Raw genomic sequence first — 23,725 nt, forward strand, 5'->3', positions numbered from 1 at the left:
AAATTACAGCACAGGAGCAGGCCCTTTGACCTTCTAAGCCTGTGTCAATCCAGATCCTCTATCTAAACCTGTCACCTATTTTCTAAGGATCTGTATCCCTCTGCTCCCTGCCCATTCATGTGTCTGTCTAGATACATCTTAAATGACACTATCATGCCCGCCTCTATCAACCCTGCTGGCAACGCATTCCAGGCATCCACCACTCTCTACATAAAGACCTTTCCACGCATATCTCACCTAAACTTATCCCTCCTCACCTTGAACTTGTGACTCCTAGTAATTGAGTCCCCCACTCTGGGGGGAAAAAGCTTCTTGCTATCCACCCTGTCTGCACCTCTCATGGTTTTGTAGACCTCAATCAGGTCCCTCCTCAACTCCATCTTTCTAATGAAAATAATCCCTATCTACTCAACCTCTCTTCATAGTAGCACTGTCCATACCCGGCAACATCCTGGTGAACCTCCTCTGCACCCTCTCCAAAGCATCCACATCCTTTTGGTAATGTGGCGACCAGGACTATACGCAGTATTCCAAATGTGGCTGAACCAAAGTCTTACACAAACTGTAACATAATCTGCCAACTCTTGTACTCAGTACCCCATCTGATGAAGGAAAGCGTGCTGTATGCCTTCTTGACCACTCTATTGACCTGCGTTGCCATCTTCAGGGTAGAATGGACCTGAGCACTCCGATCACCCTGTACATCAATTTTCCCTAGGGCTTTTCCATTTATCGCATAGTTCACTCTTGAAGTGGATCTTCCAAAATGCATCACCTCACATTTGTCCGGATTGAACTCCATCTGTCATTTCTCTGTCCAACTCTCCAATCTATTTATATACTGCTGTATTGTCTGACAGTCCCCTTCACTATCTGCTACTTCATTTCACCCTTTGAGGTGTACAGCATGGAAACAGGCCCTTCAGCCCAACTTGTCCATGCTGCCCAGTTTTCACATTAATCTAATCCCATTTGCCGGTTTTTGGTCCATATCCCTCCACACCTATCCCTTCCATGTAACCTCTCCAAATGTTTCTTAAACAATGAAATTCTTGTCGCCTCCACCACTATCTCTGGCAGCCCATTCCAGACACTTACCACCTTCTCTGTGAAAAAATTGCCCTTTGGGCCCTCTTGTATCTGTCCCCTCTTACGTTAAACCAATATCCTCTAGTTTTAGACTCCCTTACCATGGAGAAAAGCTGTTGGCTATCTCCCTTACCTATGCCTTTCATGATGTTATAGAACTCCATAAGGTCTGTTGACTGCAGTCAAATACAGAAGGTGATACACATGAAGAACATAATAGCTCCTCACACAGACCAGGTTTTTGCCAAGGATTTTTATGCTGTGGTTTACAGGCTGGGCAATCTGACTATGAATGGATTGAAAGAGAGCCTGATTCTTTACTATGTCAGAATTGGATGCAAGATGTTTTTCTGGAGCCTTTGTGAAATTGTACTTTGAATGTACAGTATAGTGTACGGTTTTGATCTCTTTTTGTAAGGAAGGATAGTTATTTTAATCAACATGTGCAGCCATGTCCCAATACACCTCTGGCACAGATGAGATTTGGACCCAGACTTCCTGGCTCAGAGGCAGGATATTAGCACTGTCCTACAAGAGCCCTTTTCAATGAAAATACTTGCCATAGAGTCATAGAGATGTACAACACGGAAACAGACCCTTCGGTCCACCCGTACATGCCGACTACTTATCCCAACTCAATCTAGTCCCACCTGCCAGTGCCCGGCCCATATCCCTCCAAACCCTTCCTATTCATTTACCTATCCAAATGCCTCTTAAATGTTGCAATTGTACCAGCCTTCACCATGTCCTCTGGCAGCTCATTCCATACACGTACCACTCTCTGCGTGAAAAAGTTGCCCCTTAGGTCTCTTTTATATCTTTCCCCTCTCGCCCTAAACCTATGCTGTCTAGTTCTGGACTCCCTGACCCCAGGGAAAAGACTTTGTCTATTTATCCTATCCATGCCCCTCATAATTTTGTAAACCTCTATAAGGTCACCCCTCAGCCTCCGACGCTCCAGGGAAAACAGCCCCAGCCTGTTCAGCCTCTCCCTGTAGCTCAAATCCTCCAACCCTGGCACGATCCTTGTAAATCTTTTCTGAACCCTTTCAAGTTTCACAACATCTTTCCGATAGGAAGGAGACCAGAATTGCACGCAATATTCCAACAGTGAGAGTACAATGAGTTTCACCAGCTTAATTTACTTTTATTTCAAAGATGAAAGTGGGTAGCATTGTTCCTCACAGTTCAGTTCTCTTCGCTGTAAATGTTTATTGTTGTTGATTCAGAGTGTTAGCCAAACTTGTAGACCACACCACAATGGGAGGTACCCTATATAATACTGAAGGTGAATATAGGAGGAGAAAGTGAGGTCTGCAGATGCTGGAGATCAGAGCTGAAAATGTGTTGCTGGAAAAGCGCAGCAGGTCAGGCAGCATCCAGGGAACAGGAGAATCGACGCTTCGGGCATAAGCCATTCCTGAAGAAGGGCTTATGCCTGAAACGTCGATTCTCCTGTTCCCTGGATGCTGCCTGACCTGCTGCGCTTTTCCAGCAACACATTTTCAGCTCTGCAGGTGAATATAAACTGGTGGAATGGGTGACGATAAGTGATAGTTGAAATATAACATGAGCAGATTTGAGGTTTTCTTTTACACTTGCATGAGATATCAGCATCGCTGATAAGGTGATTATTTGTTGCTCATCTTCATTGCCCATAATGAATTTAAGAAACCATCTTCTTAATGCTGCAGCCTTGTATTGTAGATACATCTACAGTGCTGCTAGGGAGGGAGTTCCAGGGTTTCACCTTAGCAGCAATGAAGGAATGGTGGAATCTTATGAAGTCAGCTGAGTTTCTGGTCAGTGGTAATTCCTGGGATGTCAATAGTGGGGGAACTCAGCGATGGTAATGCTATTGAATGTCAAGGGATGATAGTTAGATTCTCTCTTATTGGAAATAACCATTACTTGACAATTCTGTGACCTGAATGCCATTTGCCATTTATCAAGCCCAGCGGCAAGGCTTGTTGCATTTGGGCATTGACTGTTACAGTATTTGAGGAGTCACAAACGATGCTAAAATGTTGTGTAATCATCAGCGAGCATCCACACTTCTGACCTTATGGGGGAGGAAAGTCATTGACACAGCTGAAGATGGCTGAGGCTAAGATATGGAATATTTTGTTTTAAATAGAAAGAATTAAACATTAACTGACAGAGGATGGTGTGGCAGACGGATTTGGGCATTCAGATTCACAAATAACAGCAGTTCAAATAGATAGGGCTATTGGAGAAAAAAAAGTTTTTGATCCAGGAATAGTACACTAATATAAAACATTAATCCCTGATGGTGTTCTTAAGGTTGAAAATGGGAAGAATGTTTCAGACCCCAGTATACACCATCGACTGGACAGGTTGGTGATCGCATCAGCCCACACTTGTTTTCTCATGGAGAAATTGCCTTGTGACATGTTGCAAACTCTGCATTCCTCTTTGAATGCCTTGAGGAAGTTACTGTTAACAGTGTTGTGAAAACCTTTGATCCAGTCTATGCTGACAGAGGTGGCGAATGTTAATGGAGTAGTGCCACTCCTCTATCCGACAGTGCTCTGATGATAGAACTCTCACCTCTGAGCTGAGCTATGGGTTCAAACCCCACTCCAGAATACACACAATTCATATTGGCACTCTCGTGCAGTAGTGTCAGGCTTAGTATCTTTTGGATGAGGCAGTAAATTGAGGAACCGTGTCCCTTTTCCCACATAAAATATCTTGTCATTTTTTTATAGAATTCTCCCAGTGTCCTGCTCAATCAACATTTATAAAGCAGATTATTCAGCCATTCACTCATCACCAGTTGTGGGATCTTGCTGTTCAGGCATGGACAGGCGTGATTCCTAAATGAGGGATGTGCCAAGATTTCTATTGGCTATGAAGTCTTTTGAAATTTTGCAACATCTCGAGGAGCACGTTCTTTTAACTCTCCTCTTGCAGTGTCTGAATACGGGAGATGTGCCAAAGGTTCCTGATCTTTAAAGTTAATGCTTCACCATCTTTTTGTTTCAGAATATGCAAGCCAGAATAAGCCTGCTGTACCTGCCACTGCTGAAGCTGTTGTTTGAAAATACCCAGCGGCTGACTGTAAAGGATTTCTCCACTTTCAGCATGAGCTTCTCAGGCATTGTGAGTATTCAGCTCTTTATTGCCCTTCGGCAGTGATCTTCTGAACCCCTCACTGTCTTATGCTGTGCTCCTGTGGTTCCTGTGCAAGGAAGTACGTTGGGCCTTTATCTGTAACTCTAAGTTATCATCCACTTGTGGCGGCATGGTGGTTAAGTGGTTAGCACTGCTGCCTCCAGAGACCCGGGTTCAATTCCAGCCTTGGGCAGCTGTCTGTGTAGAGTTGCATTCTCCCCGTGTCTGCATGGGTCTCCTCCCCCAGTCCAAGATGTGCATGTTAGGTGGATTGACCAAGCTAAACTGCCTGAAGTGTCCAGAAATGTGCAGGCTAGGTGGATTAGTCGTGGGAAATCCAGGGTTACAAGAATAGGGTAGGGAGATGGGCCGGTGTGGACTCAATGGGCCAAATGGCCAGTTTCCACATTGTAGGGATTCTATGATTCCTGCATCTGTGTCACCCTGCAAACCTAAGTTGTAGGACCGACAAAGTACTGCAGATCTGGAAGTCTGAAGTGAAAACAAAGGGCTGGAGAAATGCAGAAGCTCTGGCAGCATCTGTGGAGAGAGAAACTGAGTGAACGATTCAAGTGCAGTGTGACTCTTCCATTTCTTCAGAACCGAAGAAGAATCACACCTCACACACAACACTAACTCTGCTGCTCTCTCTACAGATGCAGATAGACCTGCTGAGTTTCTCCAGCTCTTTCTGTTTTTAGTTGAGATTTAATTCAGCCCTGATGTAGTTGAATGGTGGAACAGGATTGAAAGGCTGAATGGCCTTGCTCCTGTTCCTATCTATTGTGTGCCACTGAACTGCTAGTTAGCATAAAGCAGCAAGGATCATCTGTTTATCCAATCTACGCTCTGTCACTCTCCACGTTTTCAGTTGAAGGAGCAAAATGTTGATTTCTATCAATGCTGGTCCCCAGGGGATTGCTTCGGGTCAAAAAGACAGTTGGACCACCATCTTCTTGAGCCACACAGGGATGGTCAGTAGCTGCCAGTCTGCTGATAATGCCCACATCCTAAGACATTCTAAAATGTTATGTCCTGATTTATACTAATGTTGGCTGTCAGGATGATCAATAACCAAAAGATGCTGATTTGGGATAGTTGGTAAAGATGTGGATGAGAGAATTTCTTTTATACACCAGTGGCTCTGATCTGGAACATTCTGACTGAAAGGTCTTGGTAGGACCGTCAAAAAGGAATTGCGTGCTTCATTGAAAATGAGAAAGTTAGGGCTAGAAACTAACCAACTGGATGATACTTCTGCTTTTTGGCATCCTGTGCTTTATTCCATCACCATGGTGAATTATTTTCACAAAATTTGTAAATTTGCAGCCCTTTTGAGAATCTGTGATAAATAATACCTTGCTTTTTTTTCTTAAAATACAGAATGTCCGAGATGACCTGGCCTTTAATTTCTCACCAATAAGTGGCGCTACAACTCCACACAAGTCGGGCAGCTTTATTGACAAGGAATTAGCTCTTCCAGGTAAATCAGCCCATTTTTGCCTCTTTGAAGGTGGCAAAAATAAGATGGTTTCGCATATGATAGTTTTTCATTAGATATAAGGTTGTGTTAAAGAATTGACCTTATCATTCAAAATCGCAAAGCCTTGCAACCTCATGTGCCCTAGGGGTGTTCACTAAGTAAATAGGTGGAGAAAAGACATTTGTTAATATATTGACAATTCACAATTCCTGGAAGTCCAAAGTGTGTTAGAGCTGCCTTTTTGAAATGCTACAATGCAGAGAGAGCAGCAGCCATTTCATGGGAGCTTGCTAGCTTCCACAAATAGCAACAGGAAATGTGGCCAGATCAGCTGTTTGAGAGTTATTGGTTGAGGGATAAATATTGGCCAGGACACTGCAAAGAACTCTCCTTTGAAATAGGTTCTCGAAAACTCATCCAAGAGGGCAGATGGAACTTGGGTTGAAAATTTCATTGCAAGAATGGCACCTCCAGCAATGAGGAACTCCCTTAGTTTTGTGCTCATCTCCCAGTAGTAAGGTTCAAACTGACACCTTTTATTTGGGTTGAGAAAGACCCCACCAAGCTAATTACTAACAGAATTTAATCACCTACAGCTCTACAACCTCCCAAATGTTTGCTTCCCCCCTGTAATTCCAACAACCTTGCACATCCTTGACATTAATCATGCCAACATTGGGCACCATATTTTCAGCTGCCAATATCCCTTAGCTCTGGACATCCCTTCCAGACTTTGCTGTCTCTCTCTATTCCTATATCTAAAATGCTTCTTGCAAAACAATATTTTGACCAAGTTTTAAGTTACCTTTTGCAATGTCTCCTGACCTTGCTCAACATCAAATTATGATGGATAGCATTATTAGAAGTACCTCAGGACTTGTCATTATGTAAAGGTGATATATAAATGCAGTTTTCTTCCCGAATATGACCATGATGCCTTGCTGCAGCCTCAGAGAACTGTCCAATTTGTTTCTGATATCTTCTTCTGGCTTGCTTAGGTGACTCAATGATTCTATAATCTTGTTAGTTGCTACTCTGGGTATATTGTCAATTGAATTAACTAAATCTGTTTCAGCTGTGTCTTTAATGGTTTCAACGCAGAACATGGAATGCACATCACTTTATATTTTTGCCTTTTTCTACCAGTCTGCCTTAAATGTCACTCGCAATTACTCTGACTGCCCGTGTACTTTTTCATCCATACTTTTCTCAACATATTCAATACTTTCTTATCTGTCTCCATTGACTTCATTGCCACCTTAAAGCTAGTGTCAGCTTGAAATTTGACACGTTGCATTAAGGTCCTTCATAACTGAAGGTTAACCATTCTTTTTGTATCTGCAGGTTATGGTGTATCTTGCTTTCAAGGCCTGAGGCGTGATGATTCCAGAGGCTCCTTGAGCATTGAGTTGAATGCGTGCACACCCGAGAGGGCTGATGAAAGACAGAATTCCATTGACTATGTAAAAAAAAATTCTTTTGAACTTTTAACATCTTGCATCCAATTCTGATACAGTAAAGAATCAGAGTCTCTTTCAGTTCAGGCCCTTCGGCCCAACAGGCCCACACCAACCCTCCGAAGAGTATCCCACCCAAACCCATTCCCCATTTCTCTACATTTGCCCGTGACTAATGCACCTAATCTACACATACCTAAAATGGGCAATTTAGCGTGTCCAATTCACCTAACCTGCACATTTTTGTGATTGTGGGAGGAAACCAGAGCACCCGGAGGAAACCCACGCAGACACAGGGAGAATGTGCAAGTTCCACACAGACAGTTGCCCAAGGCTGGAATAGAACCAGGTCCCTGGCACTGTCAGGCAATAGTGCTAACCACTGAGCCACCGTGCCGCCCCATAGTCAGATTGCCCAGCCTGTAAACCACAACAGAAAAATTCATGGCAAAACCAGGGTCTGTGTGTGGAGCTACTATGTTCTTTGTGTGTATGACCTTTGATGTTTGACTGCAGTCAACAGACCTTATAGAGTTCTAGAAACTCATGAAAGGCATAGATAAGGGAGCGAGCCAACAGCTTTTCCCCATGGTAAGGGGGTCTAAAACTGGAGGGCATTAGTTTAAAGTTAGAGGGGAGTGATACAAAAGGGCCCAGAGGACAATTTTTTTCACAGAGAAGGTGGTAAGTGTCTGGAATGGGCTGCCAGAGATAGTGGTGGAGGCGACAAGAATTTCATTGTTTAAGAAACATTTGGACAGGTTACATGGAAGGGATAGATGTGGAGGGATATGGACGAAACACAGGCAAATGGGACTAGATTAATGTGAAATCTGGGTAGCATGGACAAGTTGAGCTTAAGATTTAGATTAGAGTGGTGCTGGAAAAGCACAGCAGGTCAGGCAGCATCCAAGGAGCAGGAAAATCGACGTTTTGGGCAAAAGCCCTTCATCAGGAATAGAAGCAGGCTTTTGCCTGAAACATCGATTTTCCTGCTCCTTGGATGCTGCCTGACTTGCTGTGCTTTTCCAGCATCTAAACTCTCGTTTCCAGCATCTGCAGTCCTCACTTCTGCCAAGTTGAGCTAAGGGTCTGTTTCCTGATGTAAACCTCAATGACTCCAAATGAATACAGGAACAACAGACCAATTTGAAGAAAAACCAATGTGAGGATCTTGAACTAACTTCCCTGGGTTTGGGAGACATTAGAACATCTTATTGACAAGGAGGTGGGAATTGAGACAGAGCTGAAACCATTGACAGTCACTTGTAGGGTCTGAGTTCAGGTCTATTGAAGTTGATCTGATGAACGTTTCCTCTCTGGACAGATTTTTCAGATCCACTGTAAAATGAGCTGAAGTCTCTCAGCCTGGCAAAGGTAGAATGAAGATGAGTTTTACTGAAAAAAGGTTTTCCCTGTTAAGTTGGCAGCAAGCTTGAAGGAGGAAAGTTTGATTTCCTCCTTCCCCTCCTTATTCTCAACTCTTATCAAGGGAAAATGTTCCCCAGACCCTGGATTTCAGATTGCAATTTTTGAAATATACCCACAACAAAAATACCTTTCAGGATGAATCAACAGTAAGGTTCATTATTGACACTTAGAGAATGTGGAGGAATAAATTTCCTCTTCCATCCACACATGTAAGCACGCAAGAAGTTATGGAAGACAGGACAAGAAAGGACGTGGGTTATAAGTTAAACATTTTGGTTAATCCAGTTATGTAAATCAGTTTACGAGAGTTACAGTATCCAAGAATAGATTCCATGATAAGCTGGTTGCATTGGTTTGCTGCCCATTTGAACACAATGTGTCTTGATACTTCCCTGTGTCCGGGACTGGCACAGCTCCCGAACCTTTGTGTCAGCTTTAGCTGGAATCTCTAGACAGTGCAGGGGGTTCAGAAGCTTCTGGAAATGTGGTCATGCGATCAGATTGGCTATTTAATGTCCATTTTTAAAAGTTACCAAACATCAGCATGAAAATGTAGAAGAGTTATCAGTATTCTTTGTGGTGTTCCTCTATGTCCTATTGGTGTGGCAACCCACTTACTGAGACAATAGGACTGACTTGCTGAAAAATATTGAGGCTTAAGGAGAGCACATAGGACTGAATGGTAGCTCATTCAAAGACAAAGATAGGGATGATGGGCTAAATGCCACACTGAGAGGTTGCATGAACTCTCAACCAATTGGGATTTGATGTGTTAATTGTGCTCCAGGGCATTGATTGAGAGAAATGATGAGGCTCATAAGATGGAGCACAGCTCCAGTCAGTGATTGGCCTGCACAGTGAGTTGTTTTTTTGGGAACCATTATGGATTTGTCTATGATGATGCCCAGCAGATGATGTGGAACAGTTCTGGATGCAGCTGTAAATCTGATTGCTCCTGTATTCTTTTGTTCATGCACATATCTCTTAGACTCACCAACGAAAGAGTTCAACCGAGAGCAACATATCCCAGTACAGCAAGCTGGATCAGCACGAATCCCGGAATCTCCTGATGTGCTTCCTTCACATCGTGAAAACTATCTCAGAAGGTGCGTCCGATTCCTCTCTTTGATCAGTTCTGTAGGAGTTCTGGTTTCCAACTTTTATATCAACCAGATCGAGTTTATAACAGTCAAGCCTAGCTTTCCCTGAAGTTGGCTGAAACCTTGTAAATGGGCTCTTCCTCAGTAATTCTTCCCTGTTTCTGCCACCCAGCTCCTCCCCTCCCTCAGGTGCCTTTGCTGCAACCATGAGTGACAGAGAAGCTGAGGAAACCCTGAGCCAATAAGGATTAAAAGATTTCTAAATTTTCTCTGATCCATGTTCAAGTGATTGACACTACTTCAGGAGGTCACATGGATGTTACGTTACGGTTTAGGTTTTATTGTCATCGTACTCGAGTGGAGGACGGAATATTCTTAATAAAGGCACTGTCCTTCCAAATGAGGTGATTTCTGCTCAGTCGCGCTAGCATGTGAGGACAGATGCTCCAGTTTTCATCCCAGAGTCAGCAGTGTACAAACTCCTGACTCTATGAGCCCACTCCTTATTTTTTGGGGCTGGGGATGGGGTGTCAGGCCAGGTGAACTGGGAACACCCAGCGAAGCTCGAGACCACTGAGACAGACTTTGAGGGAAGGCCATCTTAGGGCTCCAGCATTGGCCAGTGTTTTACTAGAAAAAGCATCCCTCCTGCTCTCACCCCCCCCATCACTCCCTTCACTCAACTCATCTATTTCAATTTATTCCTCGCTATCCATCACTCTGGTCCCTCATAAACTCCATGGCACCCAATCCCTCCCCCATTCCGAACCAACCTATGCCCATTTACCCATCCCCTCACCCCTCATACTCACATGCCAATGTATGACCCTGTACCAACATCCCCTGGTCATTCATACCTCTTATGTCACTGATTGTCCCCATGGGCCTCTATAACCTCTCTGTCATCTATTGCCCTCTCCACACTATCTCACCTATTATCCGGCATCAGTATTTATCAGGAGATATCTGACAGTGAATAAAGTTTATCAGCCTATACTATATTATTTAAAAATGCATTCTCATGGATAGAAAAACGTAATGTATTGAAACTTCAGCTAATCCTTTGTGAAAATAAATATTGCTGGAGAGGAAATGGAATGGGTTGATGAGGGTAATGGTTTTGACATGGTATACTTGGATTTCCAGAGGTATTTGATGTAATGCCTCAGAATGGAGCTTTGAAGAAGGTTGTAGGCCATGATGTAAATGAACAGTGGCCATGTGTGGATACAAAATTGGCTAAGTGATAGGAAAAAGAGAGTAATAATCAATGGATAGTTTTTTGAGCTGTAGGAAAATTTGTAGTGGAGTTCTCCAGAGGTTGATATTGGGACTCTCGTTTTTCCTGATTTATATTATTGATGTGGTTCTTGGTGTGCAAGGGAGAATTTCAAAGTTTGCAGATGACGCTAACCTTCAAAGAATTGTAAACTGTAAAGAGTGCAGAATTCCAAAAAGACATTGAGAAGCTGGAAGAGTGGAGCGATGTGGGCAGATGAGGCTCAATGCAGAGAAGAGTGAGGTGATGCACTTTGGCCAGAGGAACAATAAAAGTCAATGTAAAATTGGTGGGTACAATCCTAAAGCATCCACAGAAGCAAAGAGACCTTGGTGTGTATGTGCCTACATCATTGAAAGTAGTAGGACAGGTGGAGAGAGTAGTTAACAAAGCGTAGTGTTCTTGACTTTTCAATAGGAGCATTGTGTACAGTGGTGGAAACCACATTATAGGAAAGATGTGGATGCGTTGCGTGTGCAGAAGTGATTTGCAAGCAATGTTCCAGGAATGAGAAACTTCAATTGAAGAAATTGGGGCTATCTTTTCAGAGTGAAGAAGATGAGAGGAGATTTAATTGAGATTTTCAAAATCATGATCGATGACAAGATAAGGTAAACCGATTTCTGCTTGGAAAAGAAACGAGAATGACAGGGCATAGATTTGAAGTGATGTGCAAACAAAACAATACAAGAAAAATCTTTGTCACTCAGTGAGTAATTAATGTATGGAATCTACTACCTGGAAATATGTTGGAAGCAGGTTTAATTTAAGCATTGAAGACAGTCATTGGATGATTATTTGGGTAGAAATAGTTTGCAGGGATATGGGGAGAAGGCAGAAGGCTAGTACTAGGTAATAGAATGTAAGCACCACATTGCAAAAGCCATCTTGAGAAATCAGTATTGTGTCACAAATCCTATAATGCCCGAGTTTGAACAAGAGCTCTGAAATCCGTGATCCTATTTTTAATTCCATAGTTTGTTTGTTAACACTGTTTGTTGACAGCTTTGCCAGTGAGGTTATGCACATCCCTCCCCCAAGTCCCTCCTCCCTACCTTTTATCTTAGCCTGCTGGACACACTTTCCTCATTCCTGAAGAAGGGCTTATGCCCCAAACGTCGATTCTCCTGTTCCTTGGATGCTGCCTGACCTGCTGCGCTTTTCCAGCAACATATTTTCAGCTATGCACTTTTCATAACATGTATTCAACAAGCCCAAAGATACCCCTGCCACCGCCAGAGCCATTGCACAACCAGATCTAAAGTGGTACCTTACCACTCCAAAAGGAGAGAAGCCAAAACATTCCTCCAAACCTTTCACTCTCCCTACACCGTACACTCTTCATGGTCAACCCATGCCTTCATGGTAACGTTTACCCACCTCTCAGGCCCTTCATAGGCTATGCCAATGTGAAGCCTAGTTTCACCCATGCTAGTTCATTCATTATCCACAGGTATCCTTGCACATTGGATGAAAGCAAAGTCCTGATCCTTAGATTTTGATATTGCAGATTATGCTGTATTGAGAAAAGCGCTCTTACTCATAAAAACACATTTTGAAAGTTGTTGACAGTTCTTGACAGACCTCAACAGGTTTATACTTGTTAACATTCTTGATGAGTCAGTATTTGTTGATAGGTCTTGACAGTCTCGACAGTTACAGCACATTCAATTCATAATGTTCTCTGCAGTTAGCAGTCCCAATGGCTCTCTGCAAACCACCACCCACTCCCTCCTGCTCCCCCCCCCCCCAACCCCACCCCCAAAGAAAAGATTCCTGACCTCAACGTCCACGTGGCCGTGGGACCATAGCCACAGGGTCACCTATGCTCTCCAAAGGGCCACCCTGGATGAAATGCATTGTGAACAGGCCTGCTGTTACCTGTTCTAGCCTCCGTGCTCTGGACACCAGGGGGCGTCCAAAAGCTGGTTTCCATGGAGACAGCAAGTCAATTCAATGGCCAGCTGCCTCCTGGAATAAACAGCGCTCTCACCAACTGTGATTTTTCAGTAATTGAATGGAAGCTCAGCTCAGTAGTAGACTTTGGAACATTGATGGGAAACACAGGAGGTTAGAACATGATCATCCAAACAGCTAACCAGGCTAAGCTATGAACTTTCAATGTAAGAATTTGAATTCATAGAATCCAAAAATGCAATGTTGGAATGGAAAATTACACACAATTTACAAACTCTGACAGTGACGGAGGTGGATGAGAGCCACAATGCAAAATAGCTTAAGATAGAGTATGTTTAAAGAGAGTGCCATTTTACGTTGTGATTTTTTCTCACCCCGATTGCTCTTCCCACTTGGGAATGCAGCTTAAGTCCTGGATTGTTCACATGAGTGAGGGTGTGTTTTGCTGCTGGAAATGTGGTTGGCTTCAATCAAGAGGCAAAGCTTGGTCAGTGACGAGAATTAAAAGTCGGTAAAGCCACCAGGCACCGAGTTCTCCCGCGACTGATTGTAAAAACTGCTGTAAGGGGGGAGAATGAAACTGAAACATTGCCCGGTGGGCAGTTAAGAGTCAACCACATTGCGGTAACTGGAATTCAGTGTGAAGTAATACATTTTAGCTTTAATAAAATGTTAAGCATAAATGGGGGAGAGGATGTGGGATATGCAACAGCAAGGAGACAGGGCCCTTTCAGTTCACAAGATAGTAAAAGTTGCACCTAACATTTGTAAGGTGACAGAAACCATTGGAATGACAGTTGGATGCATTGTTTTAAACTCAGGTGAAAGCTGAGGCAGTACAGATTCACAAGGCTGTGGCCTGCTAGGAAGAGACAAGTATGTAGAATGAATACAGAAATTCCTGGAGAAACTTAGTAGGTCTGGCAGTATCTGTGGACAGAGAGGAGCAGAGTTAGTGTTTCAAATCCAAGGACTCTCTTCAGTCCTGATGAACCAGTTTTTAGTTCAGGTTTCCAGCATCTGCAGTATTGAGCTTGTACTTGAGTGCACATATATGGAGCTGTTTTTGTTGCCATTGAAGTGTGGAATTTTCTGAAACTGCCTTCCACTTATGAAGCAGCAGCCGAGAGTAGACAGATGTAGACAGCCCCTGGTGCAATAGTGGTTCAGAACAAAATGTCATTGACCTGAGGGTTAGCACAGAAAGTTTCAGAAACTTTTCAGAAGCTTATGAACTGTGGAGTGTATTCCTGTAGTTAGAGATTAAAGCAGAAAATGTTAACATCAAAGACTAAATTACAGAGTTTTTGAAAGGCAAAGGGACAGTGTAAGAATGCAGGCTGTTGCTATGTTCTCATTTTCATGTACTTCAGGATACCTGACTCACATTGGAAGCACTGCTATTGGTGATTTTGGTGCTCAGTCGCTGATGAACGAGGGTCCGATGTTGGACTTATTTCTACAAGTCATGTGCACTTTCAGAGCTCTTCCACCAGGCTTCCCCAAATCTCCAACATCAGGCCACACTTACTGGAGCTCAAACTGGGAGTATTCCGAGAACAGTCGGATTTGCTTGAGGAGAAAGCAGATATGTGGCATAAGAACTGAGGGAAACTAGAGATCAAAGCTAGGGAAGGGAAGGAGAGTGCGCTGTTTGTGCTGGTGCAGGCAATATGTAACTAGAATCCCTCCCCGCTGCGAATAACTGTTAACTTCCCCCAGAAATGGCTTAACTGGCTATTTGAAGGAAATTAAAGATGGGCAACATATGGCAGCCTGCGACTGAATCCATGAAAAACATTGGTCCAGAAATATACATGAGGTTTACATTAATGTCATCAATGAATGAATTAAAGTGGAGGCATTACAGACATCATTATGGTTTATAATTGTACTTGATCTGAACCCCATTCCTATAATATTACTGCTGGTGCCATAATCTTACATCCCTATGAAAAATACAGTACCCTGTGTCAGATTTCAATGAGTTGTGAACCTCCCTTTGTTTTATTTGAAGATGCGTTGTTGGTGTATTGGAATAAAATGTCCTCTCAAGAACTGTTGGACTACCTTACAGTTTTGGAGTAAGTACTGTTCGAAAAAGCTAGTTTCATTTCAATGTTCCAAGTGAGACAGAGAGCTCGGTAGGGCAGCGTGCGTGTATGGAAGGCACTCACTCACATAAATTGGATTACTTCTGAGTAGGAACCTCAATGCTATGATTTCCTACTCAAAAACAGACTCCGCATCCACTCTAAGTCTCCCCCCCCCCCCCCCCCAGGTTTGGATTGAAGTACAATGTGGGCAGATGTCTGTCTTAGTCTGGCATAGTCATGGCATCCTCCAGTGTGTCCTGCACTGACTCACCCCTGTTCCTACGTTGACCACTGTGTGTTCAGATTTCAAGCTAGGCTCATATACGTCACTTTTAATGAGCAGTAGGATTATTACTTCCCTATTATTTCATGTCAGGCCTCTTGAGATCCATAAGTTTCCAAGGTGTGCCACTGTGACATTTTTGGAGTAACAAATTCCATTTTTTCTAAAACATATGAACCCTTAAACTCTCTGTGTAAGTGGTACAAGAAAGTAGCATGTTAGGTGTGACCAAATTAAACCAGGAAGTATGACTTTGCCTGTTCTCTCCTCCCAGGGTGTGTCTCCACCAGTTCCGATACATGGGCAGACGATACATTGCGAGGTAGGGTACATTGTGAGATAAGGCAAACTGGTTAAACAAGATTGTCAACGGTTTGTTCATTTCAGTGTTTGATCAAATTAATGCTAAAAAAAAGTGTTGGCTTGTTACACCTCTCAATTATTGCATTTGATTCAAACGTGTGGTTGTTTTGACAGATGCTGATAAAAGAAAATAATTATCCCTAAACCTGTCCTTCCACATAAACACTTCGACTATTGATAATGGCTACACACCCAAGGCCTCTGTTCTAGTGGGCCAGATAACAGCCAGGGTCTTGTCCCACTGTTTTTGTGTCCCTCATCATCCATGACACCTGACATCTCTTTCAATGTCCACCCCAGGGTGATACTCTGCCTTCCTCATTACTGTCTGAGCTTTCAAGCTAGCAGCAGATTTGGCCTTCCATTCCCCACCTGCACTTTGTCCCCACCCACCCACTGCTTCACCTCCACCTTTGCTATCCCTAACATAATTGCCCTCCCTCTCCCTTCCCTGCCCTCCCACATCTCTCTCTCTCCCCCACCCTGATACAGTGTTCCCTTGTCCATTTCCTTTACCCAGTTGAGGCCTGACATTTGGCTGGATTTGCAGTACGTCACCAGACCTTGCGAGGACACACGTCCAATGTAATTACCCTGACTGTTGGCTCATTGTAGAGAGCTGTGATGATTGATTATTCCTTAACACTGTCTCACCATCCCCCACACCCTTACCTCCCGTAAATACCATGAGAAGATCATGAACACCAACAGGTTTAAGAACAAACCTTACACTGAACCTCTGACTTCTCTTGTTTCCCCTGCCTACATTCCATCCCAGAGTTCACGTGATTTCCCCCTTCCTTCTCCTGTGACCTTATTTCCATTGAAATGTCAGCCATTAATTTCCTTTCCATTTGGGGGACACAATGACCTGGTGGTAATGTCTCTGGACCAATCTGTGGAGGCCCAGTTTAATGTTCTGGGGACACAGGTTCAAATCCTGCTACAGAATCTCATGGAATTTATATTCAGTTCATAAAGTCTGAATCTAAACCTGGTCTCTGTAATGGTGACCATGCAATGGTCGTTGATTATTCTAAACATCCACCTCTTTCACTCAGGGCCTTCAAGCAGGGCCATTGCTAATATCCTTTCAGGAAGGAGATGTGCTTTCCTTATCTAGTTTACATGTAACTCCAGATCCAGCCCAATGAGCTGATCCTTAACTGCCCTCTATAATGACAAGCACGCCACTCAGATCCAGGGCAGTTGAAGTGTGGGCAATAAATTCTGGCCCTGCTAGAGATAGCCACATCCTATGGAAGAATAAGAAAAAGTTCTCATTGCTATTATAAATGCTTCCCCATGGATTGATACCATCCCCTTCTCTTTCAACACTGCTGTGAACCCCTGAGCTAAAATCAAACCCCAACATCAGCCCCTCTGCCCTGGCAAACTATCAGCTTGTACTGACCGCCTCCACCTCGGCTCCATCGCATGGATAGAAAAGGTCCCACCATACATCAGAAATACTTCATAACCTGGAAGTTAATTCTGGGCATCCTGAGGTCGGGAAAAGTGCAGTCTCCCAGTTTTATCATTCTTTAGTGCTGCTGACTTCTCCAAGCCACATTTGACTGAAAGCCCACAAAGCTCCATTTGTCGTGTGAATGGATTTCAGTGCTGATTTGCAGTTCTCCATCTCTTTCCAATACATTTTGTTTTACCCTGTTCAGTTTTAGCTTGAGTGGTTTGACATGTAAAATCGCTGTCTCTAATTGGACATAGAATCCCTGTAGTGTGAAAGCAGGCCATTTGGCCCATCAAGTCCACGTTGACGTGCTGAACCAGACGCACCCCTCCTACCATTTCCCTGTAACCCTGCATTTTCCACGGCTAATCCACCTAGCTTACATATCTCTCGGTCTAATGGGACAATTTAGCTTTAGAACAATCCATCTTACCTGCACATCTTTGGACTGAGAGAGGAAGCTGGAGCAACCAGAGGAAACCCGCGCAAACACAGGGAGAAAGTTCCAACTCCATACTGACAGTTGCCCAAAGGATGGAATCGAAACAAGTCCCTGGCGCTGTGAGGCAACAGTGCTAACTGCTGAACCACCGTGCTGCACATGCAATATGTGTTTTATCCTTTAAGGATTTGTTACATTTTTGAAGTAGATGTTTTGAGCTCAATGATGGAGAAGCTTTTAATTACATTTTTCATCTAAGGATTCAAGAAGGATCAGGCTCCAAGCTGTCTGTGAGTGAGAGGAGGTCCCAGACTATGCCCGCTATTCGGAGCCGAGCAGGAGGAATGCACTCCCGACTTCAGCAGATTGGCCATGTGGACAGCTCATTCACACTTAACCACAGTAAGTATTGGCAGACAGACTGATATATGCACACACACACACTCACGTACATGTGCACACGTACTGCACGCGCGCATATTGTGTGCTCTTACATGAGCACTCACAAGTGTGCGCGTGTAAACACTTTCATATACACACTCACGTGCACACGCCAACACGCAAATACAGACATATGCAAGCAAACACATGCAGGTTCTTACATACACTGTTGTACACACGCAAACTCTCACATATACTGTCTCTTTCGTTGGTGCATGCCCACACACGTGCACAAACATCACCTTATGCCTTTAGTAAATTGACAGACAGATGCAAATTGGTTGCAGGTTGTTTCAAGAGCATGTTGTTTTAGAGGCTTCTCTTGATGTTACGTGTTCTCCTGCCATTGTCATATAGAATCCCTCCAGTGTGGGAACAAGTCAGCCCAACAAGCCTACACCGACATTCCGAAGAGTAATTCCCCTACCCAATGTTTACCCCTAACTAATGCACCTAACCTACACACCCCTGAACACTATGGTCAATTTAGCATGGCCAATTCACCTAAGCTGCATATCTTTGGATTGTGGAGGAAACCACAGCACCTGAAAGAAACCCATGCAGACGTGGAAAGAATGTGCAAACTCCACACAGGCAGATGCCCAAGGCTGGAATTGAACCCAGGTCCCTGGCACTGTGAGGCAGCAGTGCTAACCACTGAGCCACTGTGTTGCTCCTATTGTTGATTGCTCTTCATCAGTTTTAGACATGCCTTCAGAAGTGCAGTCTTTAGGGAATGTTCATAGTGTCACGTGGAAAATCAGCACTTTAATTGACAGCCAATGTCAATTTCATTTTCTGACATTGGGCAGCGTCTGGATCAAACCAGGGAGGAGGAGGTTGGGGCAGATGGGAGCGATGGATGGACCAATTGGAATAAAAGTAACATGTATTTTAAATAGGGAGATGTAAAAGTGGATCTGGAATGGGACGGGCGGGATGGGACGGGACCCTTCGACGAAAAGATCTTGACTCTGTTGAATGCTCACTTGTTCTAGCAAAGTATGTGTACAGTACATTCAACATGGCGTTGTTAAGTGGTTTCTATGTACCTTGAAATTAAACACATTTCACATGCAAAGGAGAGTGGTGATCCAAGAAACCTTCAAAGTGGGGAAAAAAATTGGCACCAAATACTTTGAATGAAACCCAACAATCAGGCAGTCAGTATCCTTGAGAAAAACTAATCTACATATCCTTGATCTGTTGCTGAAGTCCTCCTTTGTCAGTGTGATCTCACTTACCTGCTGATATGGAGCCTGGCAACACAGTAACTCTGCTGAAATAACCATCTTTTCTAGGAGACTGACGCAATTCAAGATTCAGATCTTTAATCCTAAAGACAGATATTTTTAACTTGGCATAAATTACAGTTTATTTTTTATCCTAACTGGCGCATCTTTCATGTCCTAAATATTGGTTGAGAAAATCTGTCTAATTCTTTTACTGTCCATTATCATTGTTCCTTTTTGCTCCTGAGATCCTACAATCTTTCGGCAGTTAAATACATTTGAGCTCCTGCTCTTTCAGTGATTGGCTTAAAGACTGAAATCTCACTGATATCAAGTCTGGCAGACTGGAGTTCTGCCAATAACACTATTTTGGCACAAGAGATTGGCTATTCATGAGGGCTCCTGCCACTGGCTTGTTCATGTTTATGCTGCAAGGAGGCCACACCAGGGTATTAGGCAAAAGTGAGGACTGCAGATGCTGGAAATCAGAGTCTAGATTAGAATGGTGCTGGAAAAACACAGCAGGTCAGGCAGCATCCGAGGAGCAGGAAAATCGATGTTTCAGGCAAAAACCCTTCATCATGACTGATGAAGGGCTTTTGCTCGAAACGTCGATTTCCTGCCTGAGCGACTGTGCTTGTCCAGCACCACTCTAATCTACACACCAGGGTACTGCCAGCTTTTCCCCACCTCATTCTTGAGTGAGACTGCCACTGGTGTTTTGCTGGATACCTCCAAAAAAAAAAGCTCAGCTCATTCCTAGGTTCCAAAATTGTCTTGAATGTTCCACGTGTTCCGCTCTGTCAAGCACCCATACTAGAATGTGAGTGGAAGGTGGTGGTGGCACGTGGGACCAGTTGTGGTGGGGGAGCCTTCAGTACCATTGCACAACCAGTGAAATTTTGAGTTTGTTAATTTGCAGATTATTTTAGGTATGAGAAAGGACACTATTATTCAGGTTTATTAATGACATGTGAGCACAGATTGTTAAAAGCCAGCTAATTATGAAATTTACTGCAAGCATGTATGGAGCTAATATGCTGAAGCTATCAATTTATGACAACTAAGCTCTTGACTTTAATTCACCCTGAGTCAAGCATTATTTTAAGGTTGTTGGGAGACTGTTCCTTTGGATTTGAAGTGCTTTCTTGTCCCCTGTGTCATTCCACAGATTTTGGAACCGGAGAAGCTGACATCAGTCACCAGTCCTTGCTGGAAGGTAACTTGGCCACTGAGGTGTCTCTCTCGGTCTTGGACACAGTGTCGTTGTTCGCTCAGAATTTCAAGGTCAGAGCTAGGTTGCTTTCTCAGTTTCTTTCAACTTCGAATCATGTCTTTACTCTGTCATGGATAATCCGTGATGTTGCTCTGTTTTTGGACATTCGTTGACTCGCTGGAGGGAATGGGTTGGCTGATTTGTTGCAAATGTATCCATTGTTTTGAAATCTGTTACACCTTCAGAACCAACTTCAAGAAAATGATGGGCAGAACCCTCTGATGAAGAAGGCATTCGATATTCTTCTCTTGCTAACCAATGGTCAGTCGGAAACAGCCATGAAGCATGCGTTTGCATCTTTACGAGCTTTCATCAGCAAGGTACTGACTTACACCCTTGTTCCATCTAGCCTTATGGAAGCTGGACATATTATGTGAAGACATCCTCCAGTACTAATGAGAGTCTCAAATGATACCAAGTTTAAAGTTCAACTATATTAGTCTTCTTTAGCAGAACCTTTGCTTCCTTTATTCTCCTTCTATCAATGGCTCATTTAATGGTTACATAATTGCGATGTTAAAAGGTTTGAGTAGAATAGACAAAGAAAGCTATTCTCTCTGGTAGAGGACCCCAGAACAGGAGAATATACTCTCAATATTATAACTAGGCTTTTTAAGTGGGAAATTAAAATTCACATTTTTATCTAAACTTTCCCTCGAACTTGGTGGTCAGTTGAAACTTTTGGGTCTGGAGGTGATTTCTTTTGTTTCTTGGGGGAAGGAGTCATAAGATGTAGGGTAAAGGTAGGTCGGTTCAGCTGAGGTTCAATTCATTTGCAATTTAACGGAGCGGTTGAACAATTTGCACCCTTTGGCCTTGTTCAAATAAATGCATGGGCATTCACTCAAAGATCAGGACATGACAAGGTGCGACAGTAATCAATTAAACAAAGCTAGAATTTCCCTTTGTCAGACAGTGAACAATCTGTTGTTGGTGCTATGCATCTAATGGATGGCACACACTGCTGGCACTGAATATTGGTGAAGGGATTGAATGTTGAAGGGATGCCAACAAGCAGTTGCTGTGTCCTGGATGGTGTTGAACCGTACCCTGATAAATGGAAACCATCGGACTTTCGATTTGTCCCTTATTGGTTATGGGGGAGTCGGGGATGAGTTACTCATTCAGAATTCTCAACCCCTGGTCTGTTGTCACATTTGCAGCTTGTGTTTGGTTGGTGTAGTTCCGTTTCTGGACAAATGATGGTGGGGGAGGGCTCATGATTATAAAGCCTTGGAGCGTCAAGGGGAGATAGTAGGATCTGAATCACCCAGTGGAACAAAGTGAGATTTATTACAAGATTCTTCTTGTGGAGAATGTGAGGACTGTAGATGCTGGAGATCAGGGTGAAAACGTGTGTGGCGCTGGAAAAGCACAGCCGATCAGGGAGCATCCAAGGAGCAGGAGTGTTGATGTTTCAAGCATTCTTCATCAGGAATGTGGGGAGGTCCAAAGGAGCTGAGAGATAATTGGGAGGAGGGTGGTGGGGCTATGGAGAAGGTAGCTGGAAACGCGATAGGTGGATAAAGGTGGGGGTGATGGTGATCGGTCAGAGCGGAGGGTGGAGCAGGAAGGTGGACAGGTATGACAGTTCAAGAGGGCTGTGCTGAGTTGGAGGGTTAGATCTGGGATAAGGTGGAGGGAGGAGAGATGAGGAAACTGGTGAAATCAACATTGATCCAGTGTGGTTGGAGGGTGCCGAAGCAGAAGATGAGGTGTTCTTCCTTCAAGTGTTGGGTGGCTAGAGTTTGGCGGTGAAGGAGGCCCAGGACTTACATGTCATTGGCGGAATGGGAGGAGGAATTAAAGTGTTCAGCCACAGGGCGATGGGGTTGTTTAGTGCGTGTGTCTCAGAGATGTTCTCTGAAATGCTCTGCAAGTCCCATCTCCCCAGTGTAGAGGAGACCACATCGAAAGCAACATATACAGTAGAAGAGGTGTTTGAGTGTGCAGGAAAATCTCTGGATGTGGAAGAATTCTTTGGGGCCCTGGATAGGTGGGGTGGATGGTGGGGTGGAGAGGTATGGGTGTCGGTTTTACACCTCTTGTGGTGGCAAGGGCAGGTGCTGGGAGTGGAGGGTGAGTTGATATGGTTGCAGGGGGTGATAGCATGAACCTAATAAAGGAGTCGCCGAGGAAATTGTCACTGCAGAACGTAGATAGGGGTGGGGAGTGACAGAAATCTGTAATGGTGGGGTCTGTTTGTAGATGTGGCAGAGGATGATGCGATATATCCGGAGGTTAGTGGAGTGGAAGATGAGGATCAGGGGGATCTGTCCTTGTTGCAATTAGAGGGGTGGGATTCTAGGGCGGAGGTGTGGGAACTGGAGGAGGTGCACAGGAAGGGAGGGGCAATTGTAGTCCTTGAAGAAGGAAGCCATCTGGATGTTCTGTGGAGGAATTGGTCCTGCAGAGGCAGAGGAATTGGGAGTATACCAATTCCTCTTGTGGAGATTGCTACAGTGTGCTTCCAGAAAGATTGTTGAGGAATCCTTGGACCGTGGATGTGAACAAATAGACGAAGTTGTCCCTTCCCTCGATGTCACTAAACAGGCAAATGTTGAACTCTTTGGGAGACTTCTCGGCATCCTAAATCAAGCAGAAAAGCAATCAAATATAACCAAAAACTGTGGATGCTGCAAGTCTGAAACAAACACAGTCATTGCTGGAGAAACCGCAACAGCTCTGGCTGCATCAGTGGAGAGGAAAACAGAATTAATGTCAAGGGTCACGGCACTTGAAACATTAAGTCTGTTTGTGAGGCAGAAGAATGAGCCAGATTGGAGCTGAAATACTGTATTCCTTTGCTCCCAAGCTGCAAATTGGCTCGGTGAATTTGCCAGCTCTGTTTGAGCTTATTTCAGAAAGTGATGTTACATATCCCTTCACCTCAAAGCACTCCGCCCCCCCCACACTCTGACCGTTGGACAGTTGTCCGGATAAATCTCCCAACACTCCCAGTTACCCTATAGGATGAACCATCATTGTTTGTTCCTTTTCTCAATACTGCCAATATTATTGTGAAGAACAAATTAAAGAAAATACAAGCTCAATTACATTTCATACCCAGACAGTTTATTTTTCCTCTGGAGTTTCACAGGTAACAGTGATTTCATGTTAATTTTTTTTTAAGAATTTCCACAGCATTCCCAGAGAGTTGACAACCCAATTTTGAATGTATTGAAGTGTGTCTAAGATGAGTTCTGGTCTGATTTTTTTTCCCCATT

The 23,725-nt window shown here is 43.8% G+C and overlaps 1 protein-coding gene across 4 annotated transcripts in view; it reads left to right on the top strand.

The window, feature by feature from the left end:
- The window catches only part of LOC122557068 (dedicator of cytokinesis protein 11), a 291,784-nt gene that overhangs the window by 184,223 nt on the left and 83,836 nt on the right, over positions 1–23,725 (top strand). For all 4 annotated transcript variants that reach the window (XM_087992257.1, XM_043704343.2, XM_087992256.1 and 1 more), the window contains exons 32-40: positions 4,099–4,215; positions 5,611–5,710; positions 7,055–7,173; positions 9,587–9,704; positions 14,912–14,978; positions 15,548–15,595; positions 17,809–17,951; positions 20,394–20,509; positions 20,684–20,818. In XM_087992257.1, the coding sequence (XP_087848383.1) occupies positions 4,099–4,215; positions 5,611–5,710; positions 7,055–7,173; positions 9,587–9,704; positions 14,912–14,978; positions 15,548–15,595; positions 17,809–17,951; positions 20,394–20,509; positions 20,684–20,818 (963 nt within the window). The remainder of the gene's footprint in view (positions 1–4,098; positions 4,216–5,610; positions 5,711–7,054; positions 7,174–9,586; positions 9,705–14,911; positions 14,979–15,547; positions 15,596–17,808; positions 17,952–20,393; positions 20,510–20,683; positions 20,819–23,725) is intronic.

This window comes from Chiloscyllium plagiosum, unplaced genomic scaffold, assembly GCF_037043375.1.
Source record: "Chiloscyllium plagiosum isolate Xiang-an unplaced genomic scaffold, Cpla_swu_hap1 HiC_scaffold_11, whole genome shotgun sequence".
NCBI lineage: Eukaryota > Metazoa > Chordata > Chondrichthyes > Orectolobiformes > Hemiscylliidae > Chiloscyllium > Chiloscyllium plagiosum.